The sequence below is a fragment of the Aythya ferina genome, assembly GCF_964211825.1.
Source record: "Aythya ferina genome assembly, chromosome: 17".
In the NCBI taxonomy this organism is placed as follows: Eukaryota; Metazoa; Chordata; class Aves; order Anseriformes; family Anatidae; genus Aythya; species Aythya ferina.
Window position 1 is genome coordinate 7,033,896 of NC_140316.1, and position 25,701 is coordinate 7,059,596.

At 40.9% G+C, this 25,701-nt stretch overlaps 1 protein-coding gene across 4 annotated transcripts in view; it reads left to right on the forward strand.

The window, feature by feature from the left end:
- The window catches only part of MED15 (mediator complex subunit 15), a 28,853-nt gene that overhangs the window by 1,565 nt on the left and 1,587 nt on the right, over positions 1-25,701 (forward strand). For 2 of the 4 annotated variants that reach the window (XM_084538905.1, XM_084538906.1), the window contains exons 2-17: positions 4,692-4,779; positions 5,878-5,929; positions 6,423-6,452; positions 7,684-7,899; positions 8,564-8,826; positions 9,633-10,004; positions 11,110-11,205; positions 16,174-16,293; positions 21,533-21,675; positions 21,871-21,998; positions 22,896-23,030; positions 23,436-23,499; positions 23,667-23,733; positions 24,110-24,270; positions 24,475-24,641; positions 25,503-25,601. In XM_084538905.1, coding sequence (XP_084395031.1) covers positions 4,692-4,779; positions 5,878-5,929; positions 6,423-6,452; positions 7,684-7,899; positions 8,564-8,826; positions 9,633-10,004; positions 11,110-11,205; positions 16,174-16,293; positions 21,533-21,675; positions 21,871-21,998; positions 22,896-23,030; positions 23,436-23,499; positions 23,667-23,733; positions 24,110-24,270; positions 24,475-24,641; positions 25,503-25,601 — 2,201 coding nt within the window. Of the gene's footprint in view, positions 1-4,691; positions 4,780-5,118; positions 5,268-5,877; positions 5,930-6,422; positions 6,453-7,683; positions 7,900-8,563; positions 8,827-9,632; positions 10,005-11,109; positions 11,206-16,173; positions 16,294-21,532; positions 21,676-21,870; positions 21,999-22,895; positions 23,031-23,435; positions 23,500-23,666; positions 23,734-24,109; positions 24,271-24,474; positions 24,642-25,502; positions 25,602-25,701 lie in introns of all 4 variants that reach the window. The other 2 variants (XM_084538908.1, XM_084538907.1) reach the window with 2 other exon arrangements.

Below are 25,701 nucleotides of genomic sequence, written 5' to 3' on the forward strand. Positions count from 1 at the left end.
AGACAGGTCCCTGGATGTCAACATATTTTCTTTTTTCCATAGTGACATTATCTGGCTAAACACTTCAGGGATACCGTGTGCAGTAGGTGTCTTAGCGAACGTGTCTGTGTGTAGTTGGAGCACCGTGTGAGAGGTGATCTCGCTAGGAAATGATTCCCCTGGGAAGCCCTGCTCAGCGCTGGGTCCCTGTCAGATCACAGGCCCCTGCAGGACTCCCACAGCTGTGAGACCCAGGACTGCCAGAGTTCAGATGACAGAGGCCAGGGAGCAGCTTTGGTTCCTGCCACGTTGTTCCAAGAGAGCAACGATGCAGGAGTGTGAATGTTCGTGCTTTCAAGGCACCTTTTTATTCCAGCCCTCACAGCGAACAGGCACCTACCAGTGCCTTGGGAGCCTCTCTCTAAATGCCTTTCCTTAATACGCTTTTAAACGTTGGTATTGCCTGAAGGACAAAGCTGAGGTGGGTTGCGTGGTGGTAACCTCAGTGCCTTGCCGTGCAGTTCCTGCGCCGAGCTGCTTCTAGCCTGGGGTAAGGGGAATTGTGTCAAACAGGGTAACTTCAGCTGCGTGATGGTCAATAAAAGTGGTGTTCAGCTTTCTGCCTGGCTTTCATGCATACCTTCACGCTTAAGATCAAGTAGATCTTAGCTAATGGTTCAGTTAGATGAGAGGAAAGAGCATGCATGAGCATAAGTAAGGATGGGGAGGTGGAGAGCACGGGAAAGGAGGCAGAGGTGGGAGCAGAAACGAGCAGGCAGGAGGCGAGCAGAGCAGCTACAGTTTCTCAAGTGTGTGTGTGGGGGAAGATCATTTGCATTGCTGCTCTCTGTGAAATATGTCACAAAATCCGTTCATAAAGCAGCCTTATTTTTATATGCCAGCTTGGGCTGTCTGATGGGATTTCAGGGAAAAAAAAAAAGGGCCAAGAAGACAGCTGTGCCCCCTGTCCTGGTACTACAGAAAGGGAGGAGTTGGTCGCGTCAAAATAAGCATTTATAAAACTGTGAACTAAGAAGCTTCTGCCTCTGTAGTGCAAGTGTTTGGGTTGCCATGCAGTGAACCTGAAGGAGAAATTTGTGGAAGTTAAAAATAACTGAGGAAAAGTGTTTATTCTGAAGCTGGGTAGTGCTTCGGCCCTGCTGGTTGCACAGCCGCACAAACAGTGGCACTGGCGTAACCTGGCGGGGAGGCTTCTGAAGGAATCGCTCCTGCGGGAGGATTTTCTGCGCCTTTGAAGCTCTGAGGGGGTGGTTCTGTGTAGCAGGACGGGGATTTTCCTCACTGCAGAGCTGGAAAGAAAGAGAATGCCTTACGTTAAAAAAGAGAAGGCCTTACAAAGAGAAGGCCTTACAGAGGTTGGATTGTCCTTAGCCTTCTCCTCTGTGGCTGAAGGTGGTGTCATGTGGGGCTGAGGCTGGTCCTAGGTGTCTGGGGACTCCTGATCTGGGTGTTCTTCCAGTGAAGGTTGTCATTAAATGTGCTGTGTCCAACCTGGAGCTAACAGAAACATTGTGTGGGGTGCTGTCATGTACCCAAGATCAAGTAATTAACATTTAATGTATTTGCTGGTCTTTATCTGGAGGTTTTTTAAGCTTGTGATGTGGATGGCTGTGGTTAACGGCCTACCAGCACGCTTTTATTTTCCTTCCTGTTGTTTTAAGAAAGAAAGATTTATTTTGAGTGACCAGTCTGTTTCATGAGGCAGCATCTGGTGGTGTTAACGTGGGGTTGGTCCTAGAGCTCATTGCCCTTTCATCTCACTGGAAGTCCTGGTGCAGTTCATGGTGTGAAGGAGAGGAGAGCTGGTGGAGTGGTGAAGGAGAACATGTTTTGCAAGATTTTTCTGCTAGACCAGTTGGCCTGAGTGAGAGGTTGCAGTTGTAGGGCTGGAAACGAACTTCTTGGTAAGGGAGGGGGAATTCCTGAAGCTGGCAGTGGTGCCGAATGCTTCATGGCACCAGTTTTGAGTGTTGTGGAGGAGCTGAAAAAGGCAGAGCTTTAGTACACATCTTACATGCTTAGTAAGTGCTTGTGAGGCAGATGAAGGCTGTATTGGCTGGAACATCTGGTTTTCAAAGTTGTGTTGAATTTCATTTCTGGAAGGATGTGATACCTTATTTGGTACACTTATAAAGTGTAAAGCTGTCTTTTTCTAGTGACTTTTCCAGCCTTTTAACTTAGGTGTTTTTGTGCTGATTGAAGATAAATGTGGGGACAAAGAAACAGACGAGGAGGAAGAAACCACACACAGTGGAACTTGTGGAATACGAAGAGATCTGGCATGGAGTGCTAGGCAGCATCAACAAGAAATGGTGGCTACACAGAATAAATAACTTGCTGTGTTTTTTTTCCAAACTTCCTGCTACGCCATGGATCACAGTCTCTGTATCAGCCACTCTAGTACTAGCTGCACGATACATCCTTTATTTGGGTCTGTGTCACTGGTCTTTCTGCCTGCTCAGTTCTTGGTGGCCTTGAAATGAGAGGCATTGTCGTTCGCTGTGGGACTAAGGCGGTGAGGAAGATTCAGAGAGAGTAGCGTGGGTTTAGAGGCAGCTTTTCTGAAAGAGAAAGTGTTGGAAAGAGGGAGGTGAAGGACTGGATGCTCTGCTTCTTCTGCAGCAGACTTCTTTTATGAGGAGCTCACTTTAAGGCTTGCTTGCACATGAAAGAGTAGTTACTCTGTGTTATGTTTGAATTTGGCTTCATTTTAAGTAACCTTCCTGCGTAACCAGCATTTTTAGTGTCCGTCAGGCCATGTGAGCAGGTTACCGTGAGGGACACATGCAGGTGGCTGTGCTCTGCTCCCTATTTCTTTGCAAGTTACACCAGGTAAGCTACATGCTACTAGGCTACAACTTTGCAAGGTAAAGGTGTGAGTTTGGACAGCTTCAGCTCCTTCACCTAAGTCTGTTGTTTCTGCTCTTCGTGCCTGTCTTGAGGGGGATACTGAGTTACTTCAGGACACTCAACTAGCTCACTGCTCACACAAGCACCACTCGCAAGGGAGGTGGTCAGAACTCCAGGGGGCAGAAAGCAGCAGTCCCACTTCAGGCTGCATGAAGCTTCCAAGGATCCCCACCCTAAGATGCATTTAGGGTAGGGTTGTTGCTCATTCAACAGCAGAGAAATGGGTTGCTGAGATGGTAATTACAAGGTGAAAGTATTTCCTGGTAACTTGCTTGTGGAATGCAGGCTGCAGCTACTAGGCTGTAACACAGAACAGGTTTTGCAGTGAAGTGAAATGTTTCCAAGAATGAGAATGCCCAGCAGATTTGAATAGGGCTGCTCTCCTGTCTGAGTCCTTGATTTAAGATGTTTTTTGTCTCAGTGCTTATGTTGCAGTGGAATTGCTTGGTTTTTGATGTGCTGAGGATACACGCTGGAGGGAAGGGATGCCAGGCAGGAGAGGGACTGGGCAGGCTGGAGAGCTGGGCCTGAGCCTCCTGGAGTTCAATAAGGCCAAGTGCAAGGTCCTGCACCTGGGCTGGGGCAATCCCAAGCACAAATCCAGGCTGGGTGGAGAACGGAATGAGAGCTGCCCTGAGGAGAGGGACCTGGGGGCACTGGTTGATGAGAAGCTTGACATGAGCTGGTGATATGTGCTTGTAGCCCAGAAAGCCACCCGTACTCTGGGCTGCACCAAAAGCAGACCCCACAGCGCCTTTCTTGTACCTAAGGGGGGGCTACAGGAAAGCTGGGGAGAGACTCTGTGTCAGAGGGTGTGGTGACAGTACAGGAGTAATGGCTTTAAACTAAAAAAGGGGATGTTTAGGTTAGATATAAGGAAGAAATTCTTCACTCTGAGGGTGGTGAGGCACTGCCACAGGCTGCCCAGAGAAGCTGTGGCTGCCCCATCTCTGGCAGTGCTCAAGGCCAGGCTGGACGGGCCTCTGGGACACCCGGTGTGGTGGGAGGCGGCGTGCCCATGGCACGGGTTGGAACTAGATGGTCGTTAAGGTCCCTTCCAACCCAAACTGTTCTGAGTCTGTGAACACCCCTTCTTTCCTACCAATTTCTTTAGCAGAGTGTTTTGGTGTGGGGGGTTTATTTCCTTTTCTTTCTCGTGCTTTCAATTTCTCATCCAGAGGGCAGATCTAGTTCCAGTTTACTAGTGGTGTGATGGCCCTGCACTTCTGATTGATAAATAGAAAAGAACAGTAAGGGGGTATAAAAAGGTTTTTCTTACCAACTGTCCATCAGCAGGACCTTCTTCTTCTCTACTGCTCATTGCCTAAAGGCGTTTGATGTTTTACCAAGCAATTTTTGTTATTCCACCTTATGTTTAGAGGATTCTTTTGGAAATGCCTGGTACTATGCAGGCTCGAGCCCGTAGTTCACTGAACATGGATTACATTAGAGGAAAGCTGAATGACTGGATTCATCAACAGGTCCTAGTATTTTGTCAAACTAACACTTCAAGCAGCAAATAGTGACTTGCTTAGCCGCTATTCTTGAATATCTGCAAAGAACTAATTTCTAAAAGGCAACAAAAAATGACTTTTTTCCGCAGTTATTTGAATAAGTTTTAAAGAGCAGCAATTTTAAGTAATGCCATTTTTGGTTTTTAATCTATACATGGATTTAACAATAAGAGAGGGGTAAAAAGCTGTTACACAGACATTTCTAACTACAGAAGGTATTTTCTGATGTCCTCAGTTAATGCCCAGCATTGTTTTTTTCTTTTTCAGTGATGAAGCTATGAGGAAGGCTGGTGTTGCCCATAATAAGTCCAGCAAAGAGATGGAGAGCCACGTGTTTATGAAGGCTAAAACAAGGGTAAAGTATCTGGATGTGTGTGTGTTCCTTTTACCCTGAGGGGAAATGAAGTGTTTGGTGTCCAATACATGCAGCAGACTGGACTTCAGGCCAATAGAGCTTTGCTGATACTGCAGCATTTAATGCATACGTGGTTCTGTGCTTAATTAAGTCTTATCTAAAGACTTGTATGTAGTGAATTGCATAGAGTTTGTTTTATCTACAGTGCGGCATTATTCCATCTAACCAGTTTGGTGATCAGGAGAGACTGAGATATCAATAAAAAGGCTGTCTTGGGAGTAAGAAAAAAAGGAATTTCTCAGGTCTCTGTGAAAGTCTGTTTTTTGTGTACAATTCTAGGTGCTACCCAAACGTATAAGCTCTTCTTTCCTGGGGTTGTGTTATAAGAAATTGGATCCTATTGCTGTCTACAAAGAAGACATGTTTGAGATAGAACTTGGTGAAAGTTTTATAACGCTTATTTATGCCTGCTGATGGCATTCTCACTGGTGAGTGGTACTTAAAGGAGCAGGGAGGCTGTCTCAGCACTGTGGCAGATTCTCTTGTGCATTATGAAGCACATTAATAAATTGCAGCAAAGACTATTTGTCCTTTCACCTCTGGCACTTCTGCCATGTATAAGTCTTAAAAACAATTAAGTTAATATCTTTAATAATAATAACTTAGCATAAAAAAGTTCTTGTAGTATGAATATGACCTAGTTAAAGGACTGAAGTGAGTCAATGTACCCAATAAGTAATTTTGATCCTTAAGGAAAGAACTAGAATGGGTGAGAAAAGGAAAATGGATGTATTAGTATATAAGTAGGTATACACATTATGTTCCTGCTACTGTGACTGTCACAGTAGTTCTTTCCAGTGAATTTTATGGACTTTTGGGCTACTTGGACCATCAGCTACACTGACCTTCTGGTAAAAAGCATTTCCACTTAGTTTGTGAACAGACTGGTCCTTGTAAGTGAACTAAAAGCTCGCAGGCCTTGTAAAGTAAAATCTGGTACACTGAGGAAGAATACTGAAGGACCAGAAAGTTGTGGTTGCTCTGTTTTTATTTCCTGCGCTGATACACTTTTTTTTTTTTTTTTTTTTTTACCTTTAGGAGGAGTATCTTTCTCTTGTGGCCAGGCTTATTATCCATTTTCGAGATATCCGTAAGTAATTTTTATCCCAGTGACTGCTCATCGGGGGCGGAGGGGGAATAAAAGGAAATCTTCTGGCTTGTATGTGTGGGTCTGCGTGTGACTCCTCACAAGTTGCTCCAAAACTTCAACCAGTAATATATATGCTTAACTTCTAAATATTGTTTCTTTTATAACATCCATCTACAATTGAAGAGTCTTTGAGTGAGAAATAATTTAATGTTTTCAGTGTTTTTGTAGTGTTCTGAGTACAAAATTAGGTTATTTAATGTTTTATGTAATTACAAAGATAAAAATACCTTTTTTTCCACTCAGCTTGTTACAGCTATGATACAGCTGTCTGGAATTATGGGTTTGGATAAATTGTTTGGAGACGTAACTACAGTAGACAGTGATTTTTTTTTTTTAAATTATTATGTGACTATATTTCTTGGAGAGTGTATTTGAAATGTCAAATCTGTGTGATGAGATTAACAAAGATAATTAATGTGATGTTCTTTTGCAGACAATAAGAAATCTCAAGCCTCAGTCAGTGGTAAGAGGCCTTTTATTTATTTATTTATTTATTTCCTTTCTGACTAGAACAGCTCAAAAAACAGGGCTGTGGTGTACTAAGAGGGCTGTGGATTTCCTAGCTGCAATATTACTATTGGTGGAGGAAAGGAAAGGTAGCACAGTAACCTCGTGATTTGTTCAGTTCTGAGGGTGACAGGCCTAGATGGTGTTTTGGATGCAGCACAGGGGACTTCTTTGTTTCCCTGTTTGTGCTTCTCTTAGCCCACAACACTGAGATTCTTGGAAGAACAAGAGTGATTGAAAATAACTTCCTGCTGGGCATTCAGGTTTCTCCCTGTCATCAACTTTGGGTTTTTCACTGTGCTGCATTAGAGGCAAACATTGTGTCTGCGGGCCGTGTGCTCTACTCTGCCACTTGACTCTGGTTAGATCCAATCATGTATTCTATCTCTGTGCTAATTCTTACAGCAGTTATATTAGGAACGTAATATGATGTTCATAGTGATGATGATGAAAATGAATACATCATTTTTATCCCCCCATAAACTAACTATGCAGTGGTTGGGGTTGATTAACACCTCACCTAGACAGTTAAAAACTGATATGTATTCCTAAGGAAGCGTTGCATTCTGTACCTAATTAATACTGCATCTGCACCCTGTGTTCTGTTTTGCCCTTCTGAATTGCCTTTCCTTCTTTGACTTCACTTTTCTACATGCCCAGGATTGAGACTGTGACAATTCTCTTGAAAGACAAAGTTTATCCTCTGTGTAAAAACATGATGTTATGGTGGGAACTTGAGGGAACTGCATTGCAAAGGACTTCATCTGGTTTGAGCACTGCTCCTCCTCAGGAGGAAGAGGCCAATGGAATCCGCAGTGGGAGCTCTGTTCTTCATATGCTTTTTTTGAGGTTACAGGTGGTACAGCTGCATGGAGTTTTGTTGGTAGCCAGTTTTGACTTGCATGTAAATTCAGAGGCAGCTAATGAGTTCCTTTTGTCTGATATATTTAGAATCTATTTGCAGATCTGAAGCACTTTAAACAATCTTCACTCTGTTTACAGAGAGGCAAAGACCTGCCAGAAGCTTCTTGTGGTCTTGCAGGCAGAGCAGTGAGCAGTAGGTTCTCAGGATTTGCATCTAGTTGTGGTCTGAAGCCAGCAGATCAGAGAGTGGATGCTGGAAAGCAGAGGATTTGGGGGAGGCAATTGCATGGCTGGCTGCATAATGCTAACTGTTTTCTTTGTAGATCCCATGAATGCCTTGCAGAATCTGACTGGGGGTCCCCCAGCAGGGGCACCTGGAATGGGCATGGCTTCCCGAGCTCAAGGAGCACCGATGGCTGGGATGGGTGGCCTTGGCCCAATGGGGCAACAGATGAGTCTCCCAGGGCAGCAGCAGCCTCCTGGGACCTCGGGAATGGCCCCTCACGGTATGCCTGGTGTCTCTACAGCTACTCAGCAGAGTAAGTGTTTGGTTTGTTTCAACCACTGAAACTGTTGGATCAGTCTTTCAGTAAATAACTCTTTTCCACAAGGAGAGGGTACTGAAAGAATTTCATACTGCTGGCTAAATCAGCCAAGGGAACTGTTGGAAGAGTTCATTTCAGACACTGCTACTTACTGGGATAGATGTCGTCCTTAGCATAGAGAGGAACAGCCTCTCTTCTATGAGCAAATGCTTCTCCCATCCTTCAAGATGTCAACTTCAGAACTTTGTTCTGTGAAACCCACGTATACGTTCTATGGCTGTTATGCTTCCTGCTGGTAGCCTCTCTGCATATGTTTTCTTCAATAGCTTCTATTTCTTAGAGAATTCTGTGGAGACTAAGGTGTGATCCTGTTGTGGTCCTTCCAGGTGGCCACAGAGCCATACAATTTCTGCACATTTTTACATTTTTAATTCAGTTGCTGACTAAATACAGGCAGGGGGCTGTAGAGATAGTAGGCAGTGTCATCAATTCTGCTGTTAATGTACCTACTCCGTTTGAGGATGCAAAAGTATATGCTGTCAGTGATGAGTATTTTATACTTTAGCGATTATCTTTGATTATTGTGGAGTTATACTGTGTAACTGTCTCTTGTACTGTTCGGGTTTCGTGTGTTAAGCATAGCCTCCCTTCTTTTTAGCCCAACTTCAGCTTCAGCAGATAGCTCAGCAGCAACAGCAGCAGCAGCAGCAATTCCAGCAGCAACAGGTGGCTTTGCAGCAGCAGCAGTTCCAGGCCCAGCAGTCAGCCATGCAACAACAATTTCAGGTCCAGCAGCAGCAGGCAGCAGCAGCTGCAGCAGCCCAACAGCAGCAGCAGCAACAGCAGCAGTTACAAGCCGTCCAGCAGCAGCAGCAGCACATGCTGAAACTGCAGATGCAGCAGCAGCAAAACCAACAGCAGGTGATGACAAACAAGAATTACAATGGCAATCGGGGTGATCTGTGATCAGTTACTTGTCAAGTGAAATTTAGCTTGCATGGAAGTACTGAGTATCAGCTCTTCCCATTATTAATACACTTCCACTTTGGAATAGGACTTCAGTTTAGACTGGCAACATTACATTACAACCCAGAAGGAAGGCTTAACAATGAGGGTTTTTGGTTGCTTTCTTCTGCCATAATAGAGAACTAAAAACCTCTGTCTCTTTCTCTTTATAAACATCAGGACATTGTTTCATTCTGACAAGAACAGGGGTGTGGTAAAGAACTAAAAGCACTGTATTAAAAGCACTGTATTATTCTAGAAATAGTGGTTATTTTGTCATTGTGTGAATTACAGATTGCTACTTTAAAAAATGTGTACTGAGCACTTACATGCATCATCCTTAGGCACAAGAGCAGAAGAGGAAACTTCAGCTGTCATGCTCTTGTGCATTTCTGGTAAATGGCAGTGCTGATGCAGGCTGATTACATTTAAGAAGTGATTTTGAGCCCATTTGTAAAGGAAAAAGTGATGGACTTATCTTTGCTTTTGAAAACTATTTTAGTATAGTGAGAAAAGCTTGGAATAGTGAAACCACAGGACATGCAGTACATAGAGTTGAGATATCTGGAGAGTGAGTTAATACGAGGTCTGGGCTTTCTATACAGGCTTGAAAACTCAGCCTGATATATCAGGATTCAGTTTGCTTTTCATCTACGCTATAAAAATAAGGCTACCATTGCACTGCTGGAAGCTTTAGCATCCTGGCTTTTCCTGCTTTTCAGATGCAACAGCAACAGCAGCAACAGCAACTACAGCGAATTGCCCAAATGCAGCAGCTGCAGGCAGCGCAGGCTATGCAGGCACAACAGCAGCAGCAGCAACAACAGCAACAAATCCCACAGCAGCAGCTACAGCAGCAGCCACCTCAACAAGTAATGCAACAGCAGATGCAACAGATGCAGCAGCAGCAACAACAACAGCAGCAGCAGCAACAGCAGCAGCAGCAGGTTGCTCAGGCACAACAGTCTCAGCTTCCACCACAATCCCAGCCTCAACCCCAGCCCATGGTATCTCAGGCACAGGCAATCTCGGGACAAATTCCTGGTCAGGTTATGCCTGTTACTCTCACACCACAGCAATTAAAAGCAATGCAGGTAAGGGCTGGTGACCATTTCATTGTTGGTTCATTATGATCCTCTAAAGAAATAAAAAGTTTCCTTGACTTTTGCTAATAACAAAATAAGAAAAAAGCATAGTTTTTTAAGAGATCTGTAGTTAGGTTGTTTGAGTATGGTGGTTTTAAAGCTTTATGTCTGGACCTGTCAGAAGAGAATGACTTAGTATCAGCGAAGAACAGGGATTCTATAAATGTGTGAAAACCATTTATGAATCTAAAAAAAATCACTGCCTTGATTATTTTTGTTCTTGAATATTAGCAAGTGCTTTGAGGCACCTAGTGCGTGTGGCTGGAGCCCGTGTTGGCTCTTTAGCACACTGGCTTTGCTTCTGCTGCCACGTTTAGAAGTTTTGGACAAAATTTAAGATACTAGTAGTTCCTGACTTGAAGAGAATGTGGACAAGATGATGGTTTTACTGTGAACGTCTTACTGCTTCATCTTAGAAGCTGAGTCATCCTGTTAATGTTGCAGCTTTTCAAACTTCCACATTAGTCATGAGTGCTGTGTGCTGTTGAGCAAAAAGCTCAGATGTCATTCTGAAGCCTGCTTTTCTCTGAGTGTTGCTGGGGAGTAGTGAAGTGTCAGCCACTCTTGAGAAATTCTTGAACCCCCCATGGAATAGATGGAGTACCCACTATGTGCTCCTACCAGTTAAGCTAGTAGTTAGATGTCACGTACATCCCTCTGACTTGTCCTAATGAGTGCATAGACATTTGAAATGCTGGTCATTAATATATGTTTTAAATATTATGCTTGAGAGAAATCATCACATGGAGTTAACTGTTTGCCAGAAAGCTGACATACTTAGTATTGTCGTAAGAAGACCTTACAGTACAGAGAAGTTGCAGGAAGTCACGTCTTGAGTGCACAGTCTGTGAGAAAACTTCCAAATGTTAGAAGCATGGGAACTTGCTTTCATAAGGAAAGTTCATGAAACGCTTCTAGAGATGGATATGTGAAGCTGATCTTTTAGTCTTGTCTCCAAAACTCCCCTTTTTATGAGTATAGTCAAAGCAACTGAAAGAGAAATGTTACACACTGATCAGGTACATGTGTTTACTTTGTTCTTTTTATACTCAAGGTAAGAGCTCAGCTGGTCCAGCAGCAGCAGCAGCAGGCAGCAGCAGCAGTGCAAGCAGCTCAGGCTCAAGCTGCTCAGATGGGAGCTTCAGGGCAGGTAAGAGCCCTGGAGGCAGTGTCCTTAGGTACAGGCCTGTAGCAAGTGCATGCTAAAGACGAGCATGGAAATGGGTCTCTGGTGGCTTTCTAATGAGGTCTGAGCAGTCATCGCTATACAGAGGGGATGTGGGCTTTTATGCTGCTTCCCCTTTGCCCGGACTCAGAGGCAGGATTTCATGGACAACCTCTTTGTGCATGCTCTCTGTCCTGAGTAGGTAAGATTGTTGCCTGAAGTGATACACAAATGCACAACAGTAAGAGGGCCTTCTGTGGTCACACTGCAAGTTTGACTGTTGGTTTCTGGTGTGTATCGCCTCTCTTTTCGTTACACTTTCCTAGGTGACCGGTTTTTTGTCAACTGATTTCCATGCTGTGAATCTTTGCCTGCTATCTTAACTCACATGTGATCTACCTTCCATCTCCATGTACCAAGCATAAAAAGCAATATAGATAGTGAAATCTCTCAGTATTCCCCTTTCATTCCTTTCATTCTTTTTCTGAGTGAAATGAGCTGTAGATTTAGAATGCTCTTGTTCTGGATGTGAATTGTCAAGAAAAAATGGCATGTGTCACAAGTGCAGAGTTACGTTTAAAAAAAAAAAAAAAGGCTGGTTGAAAGCTTATTGTCTAATACACTGTTCTTAACCTGCAATACAGCTGTAGCCCTAGTGATTGTTCCTTGATGTGTGTCTGGTGTGAAGGAGACACGGGGGAGAAAAACTGGGGATGGCTTGAGCTGAACCTCTCATCCCATTTTCCACAAGAATATGAAATAGTCTTTCATGGTTTGCCTCTGTAGTCTTTCATGCTGAGACATTTTACAGACACGGTAAGTACAATTATCACCACTTTGTATATGGAGAGACTGAGGCAGATAGATAAAAAGAGGTTGACCAGGATTAATGTCTGGCAATACAGGAAGATCTCTGCCATTTCAGGTATCGCACCATTTCCCCGTCATCACACAAGAAATGCTTTAGATTCAGTAAGACCATTAGAAGTTTTTGCATGGATAGAGGGATAACAATTGGTTCTTCAACATTCATCTCACAGACCGCTATCAGGAATAGTGTCTTGTACCATGTTAACTCTCATGTGGCCCACATACTTGGTGGTGGCTATGTTCTGTTTCTGGTCCTTTTGCTTGAGCCAATGTAACATAGGATGTAAAAGCTGAGGAATGGTAAGTACAGTTGGTACAGTGCTGGCAGTAATATAGAGTTCTTCTACAGTTGAAATGCAAATTAAAGCTTTTCTTCGTTTCTTAAATAATTTCCAGGTGAAAGCTACAGGGACTTAGGCTGCCTAAAAGGAGACTGACTTCTTTTTTTTTTTCTTTTTACTAACTTAATGGTAACGGTGCTTTTTCCAACCTCTAAACAGATGGATTTTGTTTACATAGTCACCTTAATTCTTGTCCCATTTAGGGAATTTATATGCCAGTGGCTTAACAGCACAGTGCATTTGAAAAGTTTTGGGTAATAAGATGGTTGACAGCTGGTTTTGCATTGCAACTTTATTTATAACGAGCAGGGATTGCTCATTATCTATTGCATATGGAGTTTAGAAAACTACACAGCCAGACTTACGTTTGTGCTGTTACAATGTAAATCTACTAAAATTCACTAGACGCTGTGAAGTCCAATGATTAAACTGGTTTCTTATACTTGTATAAAAATTTTCTGTATATAATGTTTAGCTTTAAGTTGATGGTTGTGTACAATATTACAATGCAGCTTTGGCGTTGAGAACATGGTTACATTTTCTTTGATTTATAAGAAGCTTGAGAGTAGATTTCTCTTTGCATTTCTCTAGTCCATTTTCCACTAGCACTAGATTTTATTTTAATAAATCTGTCTTGATTTCCTTATTTGGTTTTGGGAAGCTTTTGTTATAAACAAACCCTGTCCTAATACTTGCTTGTTAAACTTAAGCTTGGTCTCTAGGGGCTTTCAGTCTGGGAATTTGGGTTGATGTGCCTGTGTTTTTTCCTTTTCCATAAAGTTTCTGTTCAGCATTCCTACATAAAAGTAAAACCAATCCTAAATTCAAACATGGATACATGTAAGTTTTGGAGTTCTCTGAAGGCATAAAGACACAGGTGAATGTTATCCTGCTTGGATGTCTAGTCCTTACAACTATGTAACTCAAAGGTGAAACTGATAAATAAGCAAAATAGTGTCCTAGTGACCACAGAGTGCTACAGAAGTGCTTGGAGCACCAGGAGAAACTCTGTAATCAACTGGAGTTAAGTATTAATAATGTTTAAATTACTGTTCTGCTGCAATTCGTTCAGGTGCTCAGAATGCAAATTGGCTGTTGCTCTTTGAAAAGCAGAGCTGGCCTGCCTTTAGTGGAGTGGTAGTGTCATGGTACGTGTATATTCCTACCAGAAGCTGCATATTGAAGGAATTCTGAATCCTTGGATTTTAGATACAAGAAAATTATAGGTTCAGGATTCTAATACTTATATTGCACTTCATTTTTTAATCAGATAATGAGGTCTGTATCTTACAGTGGAGAGATACTCCATTCTTCTGCTTGCTCCCTTTTTTTTTTTTTTTTTGAGTAAAATTCTCAATTCTGTAAATCGATTTCTCAATTTCAGCTGTGGAGAAGGATTTGCCTTCAGTTTAAATGCTTCTCAAAAGTACCTGAACACTTCTAGCTGTCTTCCATTTTTAGACTATCTGATGAACTCCTTTGTAGATGCATTGCTTTGCATAAAACAGATGCAATCTTTGAAATCCGCTTTCCCTGCTGCTTTGTTGAAGGGTGACTGGTTTCATAAATCTAAATATGCTGGAAGAAGGGAAAAATAAATTACTTTCATCAAGAGAGTGGAATTGGTGTCATTTTATATATACACTTCCTTTCCAAAGCACACATTTCAAAAATATGTGAATAAAACTCAGAATTATGTGCATGTACACACATTCATTCAGCTACGATACAACAGCTGAAAGCCTTTGAATCAGAGTTGTCCCACTGGTGTTCAGTGGTTTGCCAGACAGTTAATATACTTCTAATTTCCATGACCTTGGAGGAAGTGATCTAAATCTGCACACTTTGGTGGTGTGGCATGAAAAACGGGACCAAGATGGGACATGTGAGTCACTGTAACATCCCTGGGATTTCACACACTCCAGAGATCCATGTGCATTCACGAGGGTCTGAGATGGGGTGATTGTGCCTGGAAGGTTTTATTTTATTTTATTTTATTTTTGCCAGCGATTTCCTTTTTTTTTTTTTTTAATTATTTTTTTGTTTTGTTAGGGTTGTGTTGCTTCACCAGCTCTCATGTTGATAAAGTAGCTCTTCACTGCACTTCGTAGCATCCACCTGTGCTTTGTGCCAGTGCTGGGTTGTTGTGTTTGCTTGTGGTGGCTGTTGCATGCTGTGTGTGTACATGTGCATGTGTGTGTGATGTCTGAAGCGCTCTCATTTGTTTTCCTTTTGAAATCCTGTCTCTGACCATCCCTCTTTGCCTGGATGGAAAGTGACCGCATTGCTCTGATGTTGTGAACTAACAGTTGTGCTGAATTTGACACTTATTTTCTTTATCAGTTATTGCTTTCCGTTTTCAGTCTTGCTATGTTGTATTTAATTTTATTTATTTTTAACAATTGTAAGCACATGCATTCTCTGACTCTCTAGAGACATGTTGCTGGCTGCTTCAGTCCATTTGCACAGAACACTAAGCAAGAATGCCCCAAATCCTTTACTGAAAGGAGACTTCTTTTAACTCCTAGGTTAGTTAGAGCCTGTGTAGGTTCCTTGGTGATGTATACTCTGGGGGAAAAAAATAATAAAGTGGTCCAGAGACCTTTACTGTAGATCTTTAAAATATCAAACAGAAGCTCCTTTGCTGATAAGTGAATTAGCAAAGTTAGCTGAGTGCTACCTCAAAAATATGCTGTATTTCCCATAAATTTAAATTGTACTCTAATTGGCAGCATATGTGGTATAACATTAAAGCCTACCATTACTTAAAATTCATAGATACTATAGATATGTATGATTAAAACTGTGTGACTCATTTGGGCTGATGGGTCGGAAAGGCACTTCTAGACACTGCAGGGCAACATCCTAATCCTATTTTAGAGTAATTTCTAATTCAAAATTTAACCTGCAGTATTTGTTCTAAATGATTGTGCTTTTAGGGTGTGCTCAGTCTATACAACTGAAGAATCAAATAATGCAAGAATGAGCTCAAAGCAGATTACGGGCAACAAGTCTTAGTGTAGCTTAGCAATAGAGGAATGGGCGTTTGTCAAAATTACAGAAATTACAGGGAAATAATTGACTTATTCTGTGGGGTGCAAAAGGAAGGAAATAGCTTTTTCAAAAATAAGTCCTTTTTGTTGTCCTGGTGTTATAGTGTCATAGGTTACTCTGAAATTTTGCTCGCTGTTGGACAGCTCACTGGAGCATTGCTGGTAGCAGTTGCTGCTGAACTGTCTGCCAGAGTCTTTTAGAACGGAAGGTGGCATACGCAAATACTCCTAAATCCTGTGAGTCCAACAGTGTGGGAAGGTGCATCAGAAACCTATGGCATTATAGAGACAAAGAAGCTTCTTATATGGAGAATTCTTGACAGCTGTCTTGGAGAACTTATCTCTAAGAATTCTAGAAATTCAAGATGTTAGGCAAAATTAGGAAAAACCCTTCCTGCAAATAATAGCTTTGTCAGTCTTCGACCTACAAATCTGAATCTGCCTATCAGCACCATCGAGATATCTAGAATTCATTAGATGCTTTCTAAAAATAGATAGAAAAGGTGTAAAAAGGAGTTTGATTTATAAGCTAGCATGTTAGGTTAACCTTTAGAGAAAAGCTCACTAACCTTCCCTTCATGCTCCCCTCTCCCCTAATTCCTGGAGGTTGCATGTGCTTCTCATCCTGCCAGTGCACTGCATTTCTTGTTTTGCGATTACTTTTGTCTGTTGTCCCTCTGTCCTCAAAGATGATCACCGCACCTATGGCCCGAGGTGGGATGCAAATAAGACCACGGTTCCCGCCTACCACCGCAGTGTCTGCTACACCGCCAAGCTCCATTCCTTTGGGCGGACAGCAAATGCCACAGGTATTTACTGAGTCAAAGCACATTGTGTCAGGTATTGCACAAAGCATTCAATACGTGATTGTGTAGCACTTGCTTTCAAGCAAGGGAAGTTCACTTTTTCATGGAACAACTAACTTGCCGGTGTTAGGGTGTTGGGCTCCTCAGGTTTTCCATGGATCCTTTTTTGGTTTAAACAACATGTTTTCTGATAGCATGGGTTATCAAATAAAGCATTGCTAGAGTGGCGTAGATCTTTATTTTAGCATTTAGAATATTTAAATGTTTATAACTGATTCAAGTCACAAATTAGAGCTTCCAGGTTCCTGTTCAGTCTTTGTTGAAATTCCACAATGAATGTGCATTTTGGAGAGTCTCCAGAAGTGCCGCAAGTCAGTACTGCAGTGCAGTGATTGAGTTCTGCCTTGGAACTTACTTATCATGTACTCGTGCTCTTTACAGGTGCTTCATTCATTAATAGCAAAGTTGGCTCGTTTCAGTTTGAGTAGCATCTTTGCATGCAATCAGGGACCAAGAAAAATGGAACTATTCTCTTCCTTCACAGTTGTGAAGGAGGAACTACCAAAAGGGCTCCACTTGTACCTGTATCAAAGAAGAACCTGTGTAGACTGGCTGACAGCACCTAGCCAGCTGTTGCTGGAAGATGCTTGAGGACAGTGTACTGCATCTGCATGGTGTAGGTCCTGATCTTCTGAAGACCTCACAGCCCTGTTCAACAAGCAAAATCTTTAATTTGAGGGACAGGAGGAGAGCAGGAGTGGGGAGAACTGGACTGAAATAGAACTGAGTTCTTACCAGTTTTACTTCTTAACACTGCTGCGTTTTGCTTGTAGGTTTCTTTACTTTTGCATTTTTTCTTATTTCTGTTGCACCAAGTTTAGTAGAGACAGCCCATTCTTGTCAGGCGTTTACTAAGGTAGATAATGTGATCAGAAAGATTCTGCAGACCTAGGCAAGCACATCTGTCACTTCTGGTTTCAGATGGTCAGTCATTTCTATCCAGGTAACTATGTTAACTGAAATAAAACCCAGACATAGCTGTTGAATCAAAGGAGAATTTACTTTGAGCTTTGTTTGCTGTAGCAGTTTATGTACACTGAGACAATCACCTCCAGTATGAAGTATTCACAGTCTGATTTGGACTGACAGTGAGGCCTTCCGATGGGTATTTAAATATTAGATTGGCTTATATTTGAGTCATAACAGAAGGGCTCTAGTTAAAGTGTTCAGTGCTGTAGGCTGACCTTTTAGTGCTGTCATGTCTGTGCTTGTTGAGGAGCTTTGATTTATGACACCAGGAGAATCAGTAAATAAGGAGAGTTCTTAGTAGCATGTCAAGGACTGTGAAAATGTTGTAGAAAACTGAACAACCAAAGAAGGAAGAAGAAGAAAAAACTTATTTATGAAAAGGGCTCCTAAACATGTGGTAGGCTAAGCGAGTAAGTCATCATTTTGTTAGTGGGAAGCACTGTTTTAAAGACAGCTTGACGTGCCATGCAATTGATAGCTCTGGATCAGTGTGAATCTCTAGTGCTCTGTGCCAAAACATTTTGTCAGGTTCTAAGTGAATCGGAATTTAGAAATGTTATTTATGCCTCTTTAGTTTTGTAAATGCTTAAATAATATTATCTGTTGGATATGTTTAATTACCTTGTCATCAGAGCTCTTGAAGCTGTTCACAATAGGAGACAAATGGTTGTAGCTTACATCTGGTATTATTCATCTAAGACTCTGTCATCTCTTTACAGTATTAAGAAGTCTTTAGACTTCATGATAGATGGCTCTGAATGTCCTTTCACTTTAGATGAGAATCTTGGTATTACAGTGAAGAGTCTCTTTCACCAGAAGAACTAGCTGTTATATCCATATTGTTTGGCTATTTGTTTTTATCTCGTATGACACACTTCTTCTCTGTCCTTCTAACTTGGCTTAGTTAATTCTGCAGTGGTTTCTTTTTGTTCAGTAGGTTGTTGATTTCTCTTGCTATTAATTAGATTTTTTTTTTCTTAGCTGAAGTTTGTTTTTGCCTGAATAGTTACCATACATGAACTACACTCAATATTAGTTCTTGAACACTAAGGAAAAAAAAAAGTTCAGCAGTTCAGCACTTTTTAAACAGCTAAGGAAAGTTTCCTACACAATATTTGTGTTGGTCCAAGAAACCTACTGATAGGAATTTTGAAAGGTTAATCTTATGGTTAGAGTTTGTTTTAGCAATTAGATGACTAATGTATTAATCCCAGTCTCTCTGTTGTATTTCTAGTGTCAAAACCTCCAAGTTCTGCCTACAAATCTATTGCAGTCTGCATTTATATGGACTTCCAATTTATGGTTGGTGCGGAAATCTTCAGCAAACCAAAAATCTAGGGAAAAAGTCAAACTGATTTAAATATTAAAATAAAGCAAGGTATATTATCATGATTTGGAATATGGAAACCAGTATCTGAATTCTTTTGAAAAAAAGGTTTGGCAAAAGGCTTGGAAAACCTTTTGCAAAGGTTTTGCTTTGTCCCGCAAAGCAACATAATGGTGAACTTTAAACCCAGTTTGCTACAGAGTAGGCAAGGCTGTGCTTACTGGCTTAATATTGAAACTGTAAGTACAGTAGTTTAAAATGCTTTCTGGATTTTTACTTCAGATTCTTTCTGCTCTTCCTCATTATTACCCATTACTTCCTTATTGCAGACTCCTTTTCCTTGCTTTTAGTTTCTGCATATTGTACTGGCTTGCTACTGAGAGTCTCTGAAAAACTCAGTGTTGTCTACTGAATGCTGTTCCTTGCCTGATACTTAGTTAAGTGGAGGTAGGCCTCATAGCTAAGTTTATCTTCCAGCATGTTATACTCTAAACACTAGGAATAGCTTTGATTTAGTGAATATTATTGAGAGCAAAATTTTGTCACGCAAACATAAGTAAGTTTTGGGCAGGACTTCAAAGATAGGTTTCAGTGTTGTGATCAGGTCACTGCAGGGTTGCTTCATGTTCAGCTGTGGTAGTTGTCAGTCTGTTGTAAAGAGCATTCCCTAGAAGTTGAAATTTCATTAAATTGTTATATTCTCAGTGCGTAGCCCGGAAACAATGTGGAAATCTAAAGCTGAAGGTATCTTTATATCTAAACCATACAAAGACATCTGAAATGATTGTGTAGCAAATTAACCACTTTCAAAGAAAAATAAGGCAGTAAGTTTGGAACTGCATACTTTTGAGTAAAAGTTACTGAAAGTATCACAGTTTTGTGTGATATTAGATATTAGCCTTTAGAGTTCTGAAATGAAACCAGCAGAGAGCAAACCTGTTGCAAGAAGGAAAGCTGTGTGCCTCTGTATGTACTTAATGAGAAGAGGTAATGCTGTTAAAAAGATGACAGCACTAATGTATTTTATGCTTATATCAGGTGCTGTATGTTCTTTTCTTTGCTTTTCTGCAACATTTGTAAACTAATGTAAAGGGACCTTGGTGTTGAAGTAGATACAGAGGCTTGAATCTGGGCACAAACCTTAATGCAATCTTTTTTGTTCCTTCCTTCCTTCCTAAAACACAAGGATTTAAGTTTTCAAAAGTGATTTTATGTAACCAGCTTGAGACGCTTTAAAGGTGCATGGTTTTCAAGAAGTGCTAAACCACTCAAAAGTGATCTTAGTTTGACTTGATGAAAATGGGTACAACACCTCTATGGGTAAGTTCTAAATCACTTGCTGTTTAGAAGAACATTAAATAGAATTGCAAAAAAATACAGGGAGTACTCTTTGGAGTGTTCATTCTAGCTTCTTTATGGTGCTGAGGTGGTTGGTTTCTATAGGAAGTAGATCATGCTTTTCAGTCTCAGAAATATTTTTCCAACTGCTGAGTGAACACAGGTTGTTAATGAATCTTGTTCTGGATGTTACTTTTGTAGAGGAGGTTGGGAAGGTAATGGAGCTAACGAAGGTTTTTTGGAAAAAAAACACATAGTATTGCAGGCTGTATTTGATTTTAAACTGTGCTGTAGTTAACTAGTATCTTCAAGTTTAGTAGTTTTACATTTGCACCTAGCTGAGGAGTGCTTGGGCCCATCATTTATTTATGTTTTTCTTACATAGCTGTAATGTGATATTCCATACAAAGCAAATTATGTTGCATTCAGTGTCCCCTGGAAACAGTTGGATGATTTAGGTAGATAAGTAATGACTGAATGAAGGACAGCACCAAACTGGCAGTGCCCATGAAGTGTCTAGGGCTGGTAGGGGACTTCTGCTTAAAAACAGTTTATACTGATGGAAAGAGTTGTTGGTTCATAAAGGTGCCAATTGAGGACTTGCAGAATGTTTGCGTCAGTTACTGAGTCACAATATGTGGTCTTATAGGCTAGCGTGACTGATGACCTAAGCCTACATACATAAAAACATAAGAATTCTTTATGTGCTTTATGCTTATGTAATATCTGCATTACTATACCATGTTTCTGGCTGGTATAGGATGTTTTTTGTTTGTTTTTAATCGATGAAGGGGAAAAACGACCATGAAATGAACATATGTAAGTGGTTGCTCTAATCTGAGCATCATCTGGCTCTTGGACTTTATAGTGTGCAGAATAAACTTCGTTGTTGCCTGGAGTTTGGTGCTGTTCTGAAAACTCCTTATTTTTCTTTTTGCTCTTTAGGCATACCTTACCATTCTCCACAGGTCAGAAAGCTGCTTCACACTTTTCCATCCAGACATTACACCCAGATTTGCAGAGCTGTATAGTTAAACAACGTGGTGGTGGTTTCGTTTACTTAATTGTTCTTCTTTCCTCTTGAAGAAAACCGCTTGAGAAGCTACAGACAAATCTGACATACCTTTGAAGGCTGTAATGAAAATACCAAAACAAGAAGTTTTTTTTAATGGCTGTTAATTCTCAAGTTAGAACTGTCTTTTTTCCCCTGCTCTTCTTTACCCTATTTCTAATAAAGCACAAGTTTTTCAGATGGTACTTCTGACGCTTTAACTTTAAATATGTTGGTTTGGGAAATGAGAAACAGTTATCTGATTGCATGCAGTTTTAACATTTATTTCTAGTGAAGTCAATATGAAGTACTGCCATAATATCCTCAAGAGAGATACAGGTGAGACTGTTTCATTGTGTATGAGAACAGGAAACTAACGCTTTCATTTCTTGTAGGGCTGAGGATATGCTTCTCTCCATAGATAAAACCTTTGATTTAGGATCCCATCATCAACTCCCTTTTGTTGTTGTTGATCTTATTCTTTTTCCTTGTTTCAGGTGAGCCAGAACAATATTACCATGATGTCATCCCCATCTCCTGTCCAACAAGCTCAGACACCCCAATCAATGCCTCCACCACCACAGCCACAGCCATCTCCTCAACCAGGCCAACCAACTTCTCAGCCAAACTCAAATGTGAGGTGAGCTAGACTATAACTTTTGAAGATCTTTGTCAAAACCATAAAGGTGAAGAGGTGAAGTTTTTAGAAGCATTCAACATGTCATAGCAGTGGTTACTAAGAGCATATCTGTTTGCAGGCTGATCGTGCTTCCTTGTTGTCAGGTTTGATTTTACATTTTTTTTTTCTTTTTTTAAACTTATTCTTATTTTTCAGCTCTGGTCCAGCTCCATCACCCAGCAGCTTTCTTCCCAGTCCATCTCCACAACCATCTCAGAGCCCAGCAGCTGCACGAACACCTCAGAACTTTAGCGTCCCATCCCCAGGTCCTTTAAACACTCCAGGTAAATGTCCTGAGGTCTGTAATGCAGAGCATGAATTGGGGTATATTTTGATAACAGGCCTTTAGGAACTATTACAGTTACTATTTGGCATGACTGAAGCTTTAAGGAGCTTTGATAAGCAGCCAGCATTGCAAGTAGTGAGCTTGTTGTATGTATGATGTTACACAACATGAATATCTCCTATTGAAATCAACTGAAACCCATTTCCTCATCACTGAACCTATATAGTGGGTTTTTCCAACTTCCCTGTTGTTTTGAAAGAAAGAACAGTACTTTCTTTAATTAAGCAAGTTTTTACAACTGTAGTGATTCCTTGGTTACGTGCAGAAAGGAGTCCTTAGCAATGGCGTGAAGTCGTAAAGGAAATAACCGCTTAATGACTGCTTTCCTCTAAAACACCTTCCTAGGTGTACTGTGACACTTGTGCACTTCTTTACCCTGGTTGTAATAAACACTTTCTGATACTGTGAAATGAAGTAACATACTGGCTCCTTCTCATACCAGCGTTGTATGCTCTGCAGATTAGAAAGCATGGGCTTAAGGAATACTGCAGCAAATTCAGTGTTGATGTAGTGTTTAATGCACCAGAGTGAGGCAAAATGAGGACCTAGGAAATACGTGTATGAAAATGTGGACCTTTTCAGGAAAAAAAAAAAAATAATAAATGGGAGTTATTGTTCTGTCTGTAACGTCTGCTGTCTGACATAATTACTCTAAAAAGATGAGAGGGCTGGACAAGAACTTAAACTTTGACGCGCATCCAGTTGTGGATTTATGTATTTGACATGAGCTATGCTTTGAGTTTCTGCATTTCAAATCTAGAGTCTGAAACATGAGAATGCTGTTCTGCACTATCTTTTATCATCCATGTGACATGCAGTCTTTACTTCTTGGCAGGAAATCCAAACTCTGTCATGAGTCCAGCCAGTTCTAGCCAGTCAGAGGAGCAACAGTATCTGGAGAAACTCAAACAGTTATCAAAATACATTGAACCACTCCGTAGGATGATCAATAAAATAGATAAAAACGAAGGTGAGCTTCCTTGTATTTAGTCATGTAAACACATGACTTTGTCAACTCTCTCTTCTGATGGAAGAGCAGTGCATTGCCTTTTTGTGATGGTTTATTCCAGGGATTAAAAATGACAGTGACAGTTACTCTTTCTTCCTCAGGAATGTAAAGATTTTACTGTGAAGAGTGGGTAAAATCATCATCCTTAAATTCCCACCAGTTTTCCTTCACTTCTGATGTTTTTGGGACACATTCTGTTAGAGCTTATGCAATGGGTATACTTATGGTGAGATAAAAGATCTTTGATCCTCACTGCTTTCTTCAGTGTTGGCTAACGTTTTCACTTGTAACAGCATCCTGTATTTCCGTCTGTAAGTGTGAAAGCTGTTCTTGTAGTCAATGTTTGTGTCTCTGATATTATTTCAGATAGGAAGAAGGACCTGAGTAAAATGAAGAGTCTCTTGGATATCCTGACTGACCCTTCAAAACGGTAACTTTTTTCATTTTGTCTGGATATCAGATTCCCTACCTCTTCCAGAAATTTATTGTTCAGCATCCAGCTATGTTGGCTTTAAAGTTGGTTGAGGGGTTCAGGCAACAGAAACACTTAAGTTGAGTTGACTGTTTTGTGATGGTGGACTTTCTCCTCTTCTGCAGATGCCCTCTGAAGACACTGCAGAAATGTGAAATTGCTCTGGAAAAGCTGAAGAATGATATGGCTGTGGTACGTGCTTTGCTTTGCTTTAGCAAAAGATAAGTGATTCATTTTTATGTTGCTTATGCCATTACAACTTCAAGTAGAGCTGGACAGAATAAGAAAATGGGGGAAAAATGGGCAAACTTCACATAAATCACCTTGTAGGTGAGCTTTCAAGTCCTTGTGTTCTGTGCGAACACTTGAGTAATTCTTTCTGTGAATTTTTGCAGCTGATTTCAGGACGTACTTCTGAAAGTGGAAAATGCAGACTTCTTAATGTTACCACATGCAGTTTTGAGAATTGTTTGCATTTTATGCGTTGGAAGTTTACTGCTGTAAAGTTGTAGAGATGTTTTTATTTGTGGTGACTATTAAGAGAAAATGTGGTCCTTTTGTGTTATAGCCTACTCCACCTCCTCCCCCAGTGCCCCCCACCAAACAGCAGTACTTGTGTCAGCCACTTTTGGACGCTGTCTTGGCCAACATCCGTTCACCAGTCTTCAACCATTCCCTTTACCGTACATTTATGCCGGCTATGACTGCAATTCATGGCCCGCCGATCACGTATGTATCCTTAACCAGATGTTTGTATTAAATGTTTGTTTTTTTAGGAAAAAAAATATTTGTTCAAATTGTTGAAAGAATGGATGGGTTTATGGCAAGGTTCGAGTTGTACCTTTTTCCTTTTTACACCTGTAAAATATCCGACAAATGTGGTGTTGGTATAATGTTTTCACCTCGTTCTTTTGTGTATTGTGTTTTACATAGGGCCCCAGTTGTCTCCCCTCGAAAGCGGAAATATGAAGAGGATGAAAGACAGACCATACCAAATGTCTTACAAGGGGAAGTTGCAAGGTTAAATCCTAAATTCCTGGTGAACCTGGACCCCTCGCATTGCAGTAATAATGGAACAGTTCATCTTATATGCAAGCTAGGTAAGTGAGAAGACACAAAGGGCTGAATTCAGAAAGAACTGTTGATCTTGATTCTAGAAATTTGAAGAAGTTTTTTTTTGCTTAGTCTTGAAATTTGCTAACCTGTGACTTCTGTGTGAAGTCTGTACTTATCAGTGTTGTAGAGCAGCTTCAGGGAATGCATGGAAATTTCATTCATGCTAAACAATCCGTTCCTCGTACTGAGGGTTGAAATCAGTGAACTCATACGTTGTCTTGAAAATTACTTATTGCTGGCAACACTCTTGATTCTTGACTTGATTTGTGCTGATATGTGTGAATTGTTCCATCTCCAACAAGTCGGATGGAGAAATGGTGAGTTAATCTCTGGAAGGGTCTATCGCAATTTGTACTACTGATGACTGACAATGATGTACGTTCTAAAAAGGAACTCAGATCACAACTTTGTTGTTTCTATCTCAGCTGAGTAAGAAGACAGTGTTACTGTCTATGAACTTGTTTTCCCCATTGGAATCCAAAAGCAAAACAGATTTTTTCCTCCCATTGTTTGAGAAATCTGAACTGTTCTCATCTTAATGTTAGTACAGAAGGCACCTAATTCTCAAAAATGAGGTGTCCAATTTAGTGAAGGTCTGCTAATGAAATGATTGGCGGTGTGCAGAAATGCTTAAGAGATGGAGCTGTGTTTTGCCAGGCTTTCCTTACAAGGAATTAAGTGTCGTTAAAATGAGCAATGAGATTGCTGTACAACAGAAATGGAAAAGTACACCTTGGTTCCTTCTTGGTGCTCAGAGGTTAGAAACCATGCTGAATGATGTATGAAAAAAATGTACATACAGCAAAACATACTTTATTCTGATGGGAAGTGTGCTTACATTCTAGATGACAAGAATCTTCCAAACGTCCCGCCACTACAGCTCAGCGTTCCAGCAGACTATCCTGATCAGAGCCCTCTGTGGATAAAAAACCCTAGACAATATGGTATGAGGATGCTAGCGTGACATTTTGGGGGCATGTGTATGTAGTAGTGTTGGGGAAATTTGAGGACTGTGTGTGTGTATTTATAACTCTATCCATTATC